Here is a 10,525-nt window from a genome sequence, read left to right on the forward strand (position 1 = left end):
AGAGAGAGAGAGAGAGAGTGTGTGTGTGTGTGTGTGTGAAGAACGCTGATGAGATATGAAATAACCAGTAGCCAATTGAATAAGCTACCCTTTTGGATTTATATATTTGTAAATCTGACTCTCAGTGCCTCACCAACCATGAACCTCACCGCACGTCACTGCTCTGAGAAGACGTTTAAGTAGGAAAATAAGACTGAATCTGCTGCTAGAAGCGAAAGAAGAGAAAATGAGTAAGATAACTGTCAAGAATACATAGTTCCCATGTAATGTCACGCGTCCGGACACTCCCCCTATCATCGACATTGCTATAGGCAAGAGCTTCAGCCATGGCAGAGGAGACATTGTTTTCAGTCACTGTAGTGACAATGGTTGCTTCATGTTGGGAATGATTGCACTAACCATGCAAACAGTTTGGCAAAGTGTAGCTTTCACAACATTCCGAAAATCAGGAGACATGAAGGATCCCAAAAGGAGCAATAGACTGAGGAACATCAGCGAGTCTGGCTGGTGAACATCAACTGCAAGGCTTAGCCTATGAAGATGTCCAGAATCCGCTTGGACCACTTTCATTCAAAGTTCTGTAAAGTAATGTGTGTGTAACAGCAAAACAGTGGTTAGAGCTGTCGCCTCCCAGTAAGGTTGCAGGATCCCTTTCCAACCTGGGGCCTTTCTGGGTGGAGTTTACATGTTCTCCCTGTGCTCACCTGGGTTTACTCTGGGCCCTCCTGTTTCCTTCCACAGACCAAAAACATGCTTGTTAGGTTCATTGGTAACTCTAAACTGTCCCTAGGTGTGAGTGAGAGGGTGAATGTTTGTTTGACTCATTTGATGGACTTGTGACCTATATTGGGGGGCTTCAGAAAACCAGTCAGTATCTTGTGTGACCTCTATCTGCGTCACGCAGTGTAACCCATCTCCTTCTAATAGAGTTGATTAGCTTGTTGATTGTGGCCTGTGGAATGTTGGTTCATTCCTCTTGTTGTGTGCTTTGCAAAGTTGATGGATACTGTCAGGAACTGGAACACACTTGTGTAAACTCTGATCCAGAGCATCCCAAACATGCTCAGTGGGTGACACGTCCAGTGAGTATGCTGGCTATGCAAAGACTGGAATGTTTTCAGCTTCCAGGAATTGTGTACAGATCCTTGCAACATGAGGTGATGGTCGTGGATGAATGGCACAACAATGGGCCTCAGGATCTCGTCATGGTATCTCTGTGAATTCAAAATGCCATCAGTAAAATGCCCCTGTGTTCACTGTTCCTAACATACACCTGCCCATACCATAACCCCACTGCCACCATGAGCTACACTATTCATAATGCTGATATCAGCAAACCACTCCCCCACATGACACCATACATGCAGTCGGCCATCTGCCCTGTAGAGTGAAAACCAGGATTCATTTGTGAAGAGAACATATCTCCAACATGCCGTACGCCATCAAATGTGAGCATTTGGCCACTCAAGTTGGTTAGGACAACAAACTGCAGTCAGGTGGAGAGCCCAATGAGGACGAAGATGAGCTTCCCTGAGATGGTTTCTGACAGTTTGTGCAGAAATTCTTTCGTTATGCAAACTGATTGTTGAAGCAGCTGTCCTGGTGGCTTGTCTCAGATAAACTTAGAGGTAAGAGGATGCTGGATGTGGAGGTCCTGGGCTAGTGTGGTTACACGTGGTCTGCAGTTGTGAGGCCTGTTGGATGTACTGCCAAATTCTTTGAAAGGTCTTTGGAGATGGCTTATGGTAGAGAAATTCAATTCACGTGCAACAGTTCTGCTGCAGTCAGCGTGCAAATTGCACTTTCCCTCAAAACTGCAACTGAATGCAGATTTACACTAATTTGTTGACAATATTTAAGAGAAAAATGCCTATTGTGTGCATAGAAGAAGTCTTAGATTTTTGAATTCAGCTCATAAAAAATGGGAGCAAAAACAAAAGTTTTGCATTTATATTTTTGTTCAGTATATATTTCCCTCACCCGTTAGTCAAAGCTTGCTTCAAAGCTCACCAACATGGCAAAAATACCTCTTCCGGTCGAGTCTTGTGGGATTTATGCATAAATATCAGGCATTAAGTGGTGGAGCGCCATAATGACAGAGTTCAACATTTAAACACGTGGCTTTTGGAAAACTTCCACTAGACTGGTAAATTTACTGTTTCAGTCTTTTCTTAACTCTTCTCCAACACTTGAAATGTTCATACTCAAACCTAATTCATCTACAGTCTGTGATGCATACCAATACAACAAAATTGGACTTCTTGATTTTATTCTTGAATTATTCTGCAATAATTCAATTGTCATACAATCCATAAACAGATGGTCAACATTACCTATTATGATTGGATGTATAAATATTCTTACAAAGTTCTTCAGCCTTTTATGGCCATAAGAAGCACATCAGGGTTCAACTATAACTTCTATATCTTTCTTTTATCAGAGGATCCTAAAGCCTACCAGATCTACAGTGGTATTATTGGGCTGCCCAACTCTCTGCTGCCTCCTGCTGGTTGTCAAACACATCTTCACTTTCCTGGGTAAATATAGAAAAACACCAGAACATTTTCTCTACCTCTCAGCTCAACTTAAAGAGCTAAAGAAAAACACCCATAAGTTTTTGTAAAAATAAATAAATTAAATACAATACAAATATGGCTGGAGGTGCAAAAATACAAAGCTGAATTGTGAATATTATCTGAATCTTCTCCCATCTGGAGCAACAGTACCTTCTCAACTGTAAAGAACAATATGGACTTTAAAACTTGGGCAAATAAAGGCTGATGTAAAATCATGGATCTATTTGACAAAGATATATTAATTTATATTTATAATCTTCATCAATGTGACATAATAGCAATTTTTATTTTTATTTTTTTTAATCATAGTGCAATGTATTTGTTGGGACACACCAACATCTACTCTGGATTTTTGGACTGCAACTCAATATACTGCTCGACTGTAACAAGGTAAGTTGAATAAAAATGCCTTACTGTGAACTACTTATTTGGCACCTTGATAGTTTTGTTGCTGTTGTTAATGTTATTATTCTGTTAAGTTACGTGTTTTCAACTTGCCTTTTATGTAAGGATTTGGGTTTTGTTTTGTCTTGATTTATTTTGTTGTTTTTCTTGTCTGTGAATTGTTCTGTTTTGTTCCTTGTCCTCTGTCATCATTCACTTCCCCTCAGTCTGCCACGCCCATCTACACCTGTCAGCGATTGTAATCACTCACCTGTGCCCACTTCCCATAATTATCCTCTGTTTTAAAACCTGGTCAGCTTCTCCACTTCCCCGCCGGTTCATTGTTGTGTCTCTTGTTCCTGCATGCCTTGCCTTTTGTAAATTAGTTATAGTTGTTTTTGCTGCCAAGTCAGCCTTTTTTTTTGTTATATTTTGCTTTAATAAATCAGTTTTTATTTTGAGATGATTCTGCGTTCTGGGTTCGCCTCCGTCTCCCCTCGTCACGACATTTTAATAAATTTTTAACATATTAAATCAGCAATTTACAGCAAACACTCCCCCCATCATGGCACCTACCCCTAACAAACAAGAGAAGAAAGTTCACAATAAACTGATCATCTGTACCTTTAAGATAGGACAGAAAGGGATTTCAGGTTATTTTAAATGATCCAGTCTTACCAGCCAAAGTCAAACTGAGTTTTTTCCAGTTTAAGAAAATAAAATATTTCTCTAATTCCAGCTTGTATATGTAGGTGGAGCCACAGGTTTTAATATGACAGTGTTGGCCTCCTGAATGCAGTCAAGTCTTATTTAGCAGAAGAGAGATCAAGTAAAGTCGGCTGTTAGAGTTTAATGCAGTTCATTCCTATCCTACGAGCTCTCAACACCAAGTTATTAAAGTTCATGCTCGTTTCCACATGTTTTCAAGGTAACTCAGTCTCGGTGTGAGAGCGGCGCCAGTTCCTGGTGTTATTACCAAGGGGCAGTGTTCCACGACTTCCACCTCTACTGACGTAAGTTTTACCTGTTTTACCTACTGCTGTAAGTTTTACCTGTTTTACCTACTGCTGTAAGTTTTACCCCCACCCATTGCTTGCTTCTAATAAAAAAGTGCCGCTGCAACAGGAGTTTTAGAACTCGCTTGAGATTGATCCAAACGGACACGCACGAGTGACTTCTCCTTTTGCAAAAGCCTCATAAAAGACAGTCTACTCTCTGCGTGGTTCTTTATTTAGGTCAGGTGAGAATAAACCCTGACATAGGCCGTGCTTTGAACAAAGCAGTTAAGGCTTTAGGGGTGATAGTCTCTCCAATTACAGGAGATAACATGAGAAAAATTTCAGACCAGAACCTCTTAATGGAGCAACAGCACAAACACGTGTGATTAATTTGCTGCGGCCTGTCGGCATCATTCACACCAAGGGTAGCATGTTGTGTCAGATATTTTTGTGAGCCTGGCTTTAATATAGTGAGCTTGACGAAGGATCCAACATTGCATGAAACTGTGCCCAGTAGAGATGGAAGATATGTGTACCCTCCTATTCATTCTCCTCATACTGAACCCAATCATTCAGATTTCTTATAATTGCCAAGGAGTAGTAGAAGACGTTGGGTAGTGCCATTCCACCCAGAGCTTTGGGCCTCTGTAAGACTTGATGATGCAGCTCAAAATAAATCTTAGAATCAGACTATTAAGCTTGCAGAAAAAAGATAAAGGGAGAAAGATTGGAATACACTGGAGAAGTATAAGAAGCGTGGGAAGATATGGATTTAGACGACAATAATTCTAGCGACAACTGAAAGATTTAGGAGGGACCATTGATCAAAACTTTGTTTAATTTGTATCAGCAAAAAGAAAAAACATTTTTTAATAATAATTAGGTACTGAGGTTTGTTTTATGTTTGTATGATTTTGTTATGTCTTGATTTTTTGTAACTGTTAAAAATTATTAAATATATTTTGTGGAGAACATACAGTTATGTTTCTTCTGTTGCTGTGCTGCTACTGTACCTGGCAACGTGCCACTTCCTCTCCACCAGCAGATGAATGTCTTCAATGCGCCGGTTGTTGGCATAGTGCAGTCTCTTAGGCAGATGCTGTTTCAAGTATGGTTTAAAGTGCTGGTCTGCTTTCTTACACTTTAACAAATAAATAAAACAGGCACATCAGCACATGATATCATGTTCCATAATATTTAGGAAAACCTTTTTTTCTATGTCTATGGGTTAAGGATGCAATCAAAAATAATGTGTATGTAAAGGCAGAAATGTGTGCATATTAGTCAATAGTTGTGCATAACTAGAATTTGTAAACTATTGAATAAGTTAAATCCTATACAACACGTGTTATATATTCTCTCTGAAAGAATGCAGTTAAAAAAGTTACACTTTCAAGAACTTACAAATCCAAAGTTCTTTATAAATACGAAATATTATGACTGTCTGTGAATACGACTTCTTTTCTTAGAGAATACAAATTTACAACAGTGATCTTACACCACATTTTTAAATGCTTCTTTCTACTTAGCTCTGAGATGACATACCACGAAACAACGGATTAAAGTCAGGGAAAACATTCCATAAAAATTTCTCTACAAAGCTGATTGATTTTTAAAATCATATAGCAGTATAGATAATGGAAAATGTACAGCGTTTAGTAAGTTTATCATTGCTAACTGAATGTACAAGCAGGTAGGAATCACAGATGCTTTTCCTGCTATTTAGTTGTGGACTAAATTACTTGAGCAGTTTTGTTTATTGAAAAAAGCTATCATCCACATCTTATCTAATTTATAGTTTCAATCATCTGCAACCTGTGCACAAATATTTGCTCAGCCACATAGAAATCTGTAGTATTTATCATAGTTTTTATGTATTTGTTCACTATTTGTCATTCTGCAGCAAGATTCTCATCTGTTTCTGCACTTTTAAAACTCTTTGCTAGATTATTCTACCATGTTTAAACCATATCTTCAGGTGCACAAGCTTGTCCTGTAGAGTGAGAAGAAGGATTTCTTCATATTTGTAAAATTCCATCATGACTGTGACACACATCATACTATTTGTTTTCCTACTGTTAGTTTATGTAGCTGCACATTTCCTGTTACTCATCCGGTCGTTGCTCACATTATTGCCATAATATACCTATTCTTTAAGCTTGAAAGTTTGAGTGAAGATGCAGCACTTACCGTTAGATTTGCAACAACAGCCTTGGAGTCATCTGAAAAACGAACAGTGGTCATACAAAATTGTTGTCCCGTGCAAATGTCTTATACACCAAATAAACAGTGATTGATCATCTACAACTGATTAACTTTCTGAGTCAACCCCACTGAAAATAGCCATTAGAGCTAAATGTCCTTAGAAAACACGACTACTCAGTCGATTTTACAGTTATTGACTTCATATTTGATGTGATAGTATGTTGTATTTTATGCAGTTCATGCTTAAGTACTATGTCTTTGAATCGGATATAATTTGTTATAACCAGTGGCGTCACTAGGCCTGTTTTCGGGGGGCTTCAAGCCCCCTTAAATAATTTTGGTGTCAAAAAAAGTTGTTTTTTTTTTTGTTGTTTTTTTTTTACAAAAATTCCATATAATGAATATGAGTTTAAATAAATAACCATATATTATTTCATTATTAACTCAAATATATGATCATAAATCTGTCAGTTTTCTTTTTCTTTACAGTGTAAGGTAGAGATCCTCTTTGGTGCGTCGTTATCAAATCCATTCCACTTGTTCATATAGAGTACTCCCNGGGGTAAAGGGGCACGTGGGGGGCGGCTGAATTTGTGCCTCTCTGCTCATTCCTGGGATATTTGTGACTCGTTTCTTGTTTGACTTGTCGCTCTCCTCTCTGACAAACGGGTCTCTGTGTGCCGCCGGCCAGGCCGCAAAATGGCCGCTCCTCTGCTAATTGGCTCCTCGTTTCCAATTAAAAACAAAATTCCAATTAAGACTGTTTTTACTAAGCTTTATTTTCAAATAAATTACACACATGCCGCCACGCGGCCAAATGAAGCAAAATGTCCACTTTGTTCTTTATTAAAAATCTTGCCATCATTCATTCAAGATGGCCGCCACAGATATGCGTTAATGCTGAGGATGACTCTCAGCTGCTACCACGTAAGCTTCACCTCATTATCTGTAACTCCGAGCAAAATACAGCCTTTTTTTGTGTTGTTGGTCATTTTGGCTCCCTACGTTCTGCCCTGGTTTACGAGCTAATTTGCTAACAAACACACTCATACAGACGCGTAAAAACTTTACCGCCATGTCCTCGGCGGCGAGTGACAACAACACCAACTTAAAACTTTAAACTTCAATTGTTCTAAAGTGGGGTTCATTTAAAATCTTAGCTTGTTGTAGGTGATGCTTTCAATGACCTCAAATTGGATAAACAGAATTTTAGCTCTGACAAGCTAACGGCTAATTCAAGCTTCAAAACTAATATAGCAAGTAACAAAACTAACTAATAATTTTATATTTTTATTTGCAGATGCTGCTTTTTAAACCTTTGCATCGCAGCTAGTTTTGCGTTACTTGGTATTCTGGCAGAAATGTTTTGAAAAATTCCTACAGGAAGTGTGCCAAAACTGCACCAAAAATACTAAAGCTTACAAAAAACAGAATTTTAAGTAAATAACTGTGTGATTAGAAACTAACGGCGACGTCAAGGTTTTCTGAAATAGCGTTTATGTAAAAATCTTTGAAATATATGATATTGGAGGTGCTTTTTATTTGGTAACAGCCGAATTAGCCGTTAGCTCGTCAGTCCGGTCACAATTAAACCCCCATTTCTCCTGTTTGTGGTTGTTCAAAAGGATATCTACAGCACGTCAATGTAGCATGCTTAGCAAGAAACTTATTTATTTTAATTTAGTTTTGAAACAGAATAAAATACAATATGTTTTTATCAGACGTTTCGGTGCTTTCATTTTGATTATTACAGGCTACTTTGACAGACAGACAGGCGCTGGTTCATAAATCAGTGACCGCATCTTTCCCCTCTGGGAGATTCACTGTTGTTACCTTGGTAACAGGCACCCATCACCCCCTTCCCTTCCCCTCGCTCTCATTTGGACCGTACCATCTTCATGACGGGGGTCGGGATTTACTTGTAGGCGCAACACAAGTGGATTCTCACGCTAAAGTTGACAACGTGTATACATGAATTGTAAAAAGACAACAGCTGTTTAATATTTAGATCTTTATTTTTTAGGTAGTTGAGAGTAAATGCGACATTCACGCTCGCGCCGTGATGCTAACACCCCCGCGGCGGCGAAAAGTCCACGTGTCCTCGAACTGTCAAAATCGCTTGTTGCTTCCAACCCTAGCCTTAAAAGTAGTTAGCGAGCTAGCATGTAGGAGCTTCAGTTGGAACCTGCCTCGAAAGCTTTTAAAAAAGTTTCCTTTAAAAAAATAAATAAAAGAAAAGAAATAAATAAAAGTGACAAGCGCTTGTTGTTGTCGCTTCTCCCGTCCCGAGCCGAACTACGGGTCCCGACGACGGAGGCAGCGGGTCTGGATGTGACAGGTAAAAGCTCCAGGTAGTTAGCATCGGTGCTAACGTCTCGCTTTGGTAAACGTTTTTATTGACCTTTAGCACGGGAGGGGGGGAGGCTAAAATATAACCCCGAAAAACATGACTCGTCACCGGTGTGGTTTGCTAGGCTAGCCTCCAGTCACCGTGGAGCAGACTGCTAACGAAAACAAGTGAAAGCTGTCGCACTAAATCAGAGCTCACCTGCATGCGTTAGCGCTGCCATAAGTATGGCAGGCCGTTGTACCATATAATCAAACCACATTTTAATTTCTAGTTTCCTTTTTTAAATTTTTCTTTTAGGATATCATTGAATTACATTTCCTCTAGACAATACAGAACCCTTAGTAGTCTGAGCTGAACATAAATTGATCTAAATATCCTCGTAATAATTGGGATTAGAATAGGAAAAGCTAGTTTTAACATATCTAAATCCTCCAAATGCCCGAGTGGCTATTTTAACACTTATTAGCAAGGCTGAATGTGCGTTTAATGTGTCCAAATGCTTCGTTTTGTATCCACATTTCAGATATCTCATAAGAATAACCTTGTTTTTTCCACTAAATTAGGTTTTTACAAGGAAAAACTCCTTTTATCTGTCCTGTTTTACGTTAAAATTATGTTACATCAAGTTCTTGGTACACATATATATGTGTAATTAGCTGATTACTGATGTCTTTTAGCTAGTTATGATAATATTATGATATATCTCTGTTATTTAAAAGAACTGAACTCGTACCTAGTCTTAGTAGATTTTCAGATATTTGATATTTTGAGCTGTGGATATCTGCTTCGAAGATGCTGGCTGGTTATTATGTGATGAATTTGCTTGCCGTACTTTCTAATTTATGGGTTATTACCTTTTAATAGCTGACCCCAAATAGAACAAAATCAGTAGTTTGAAAGAGACATGAAGTCTTTACAGATGAAAAATCTGGATTAGACCTGCGGTTTGTGTCTTGGCGTGCCTAAAAAGCAGCGTAGCGTTTTTGCATTGTTGTATTAATTGTTGAAAAGTGTGTTTTTGTGTCGTCAGACGGCTTGTCTGGTTGGTCAGGTTCGGTCTAAACTGCATAAAATTAACTCTTTGGAGCCAAGAATTAAGGTGAGCTCCTTCTTTGTTTTTTTTTTAATTAGCATGTGGACTTTAAACCCGAAGGCTAATAACAGACAAATGGAGCTGCTTTTCCATTGATCCGTCTTCACTAACGCCAGTTTCACCTGCTGCTCTTGTTTGGACGCGACGGCGGAGGCCCGAATCTGGCTTCGAGCCGGGCCGAGCTGGGCCGAGCCGGGTTGAGCCGAGCCGGGGATGATGGGAGAACATGTGGGGAAGGAAGTTGTTTTGTTTGTTTATCTCTCTCTCAAATCTGTTTAGAAGGGCAGAAGTCTGACGGAAATTAGCGAGGAGCCGGGCTCCTCTGTCATGTGGGTTATTAGGAAGCTGATGGCAGCCAATCGACGAACGGATGAGCTTCATTTAGGAACGGAGCTGCTCTAAAACTCAGCGTGGTGGTAGCAGAGCTTTATGGTCTTAGTTCCTTGTGTCTGCGCTGCCTTCGCCGTTGGTGTAAGGTGACACTTCCTTTTCAATGAAAGGTCGTTATTTCCCCCACAGGTGCCCTTCCCCGCCCCCTCGCCCTCCTCCCGACGCTTTTGGTGACGTCAGGCTTATTTGCAGAGCTGCAGAGGTCAGCTGTCCCTACCTCCTCCCCGTCTCTCCGAAAACGCTCGGCAGGTGAATTTGTCATCCTCAGCTGATGATGACAAAACGCCCCGGTGTCGGCACGGAGAGGTGGAGGAGGAGGAGGAGGAGGAGGTGGAGGTGGGGACGGGTGCTACAGATGTTCTGTCGAGTCTGGGTGGAAAAGTCATGAAGCTGGATGGACCTCTGACTCATCAGTTCTGTGGCGCTCTGGTTTCACGGCTCGTATGATGCCGTCGTTCCCAGGGGTGGAGGCGAGGGAGGCAGACAGACAGACAAACAGACAGACAGACAGACAGACAGGCAGGCAGGC

The 10,525-nt window shown here is 40.1% G+C and overlaps 1 protein-coding gene across 1 annotated transcript in view; it reads right to left on the reverse strand.

Moving 5' to 3' along the window:
- Window positions 1-10,525, reverse strand: part of LOC108246709 (ectonucleotide pyrophosphatase/phosphodiesterase family member 2-like) — a 67,745-nt gene that overhangs the window by 24,954 nt on the left and 32,266 nt on the right. The window contains exons 15-16 of the mRNA XM_037973792.1: window positions 6,149-6,180; window positions 4,972-5,099 (exon numbers count right to left, since the gene is read on the reverse strand). Coding sequence (XP_037829720.1) covers window positions 4,972-5,099; window positions 6,149-6,180 — 160 coding nt within the window. The remainder of the gene's footprint in view (window positions 1-4,971; window positions 5,100-6,148; window positions 6,181-10,525) is intronic.

This window comes from Kryptolebias marmoratus, linkage group LG23, assembly GCF_001649575.2.
Source record: "Kryptolebias marmoratus isolate JLee-2015 linkage group LG23, ASM164957v2, whole genome shotgun sequence".
Taxonomy (NCBI): Eukaryota; Metazoa; Chordata; class Actinopteri; order Cyprinodontiformes; family Rivulidae; genus Kryptolebias; species Kryptolebias marmoratus.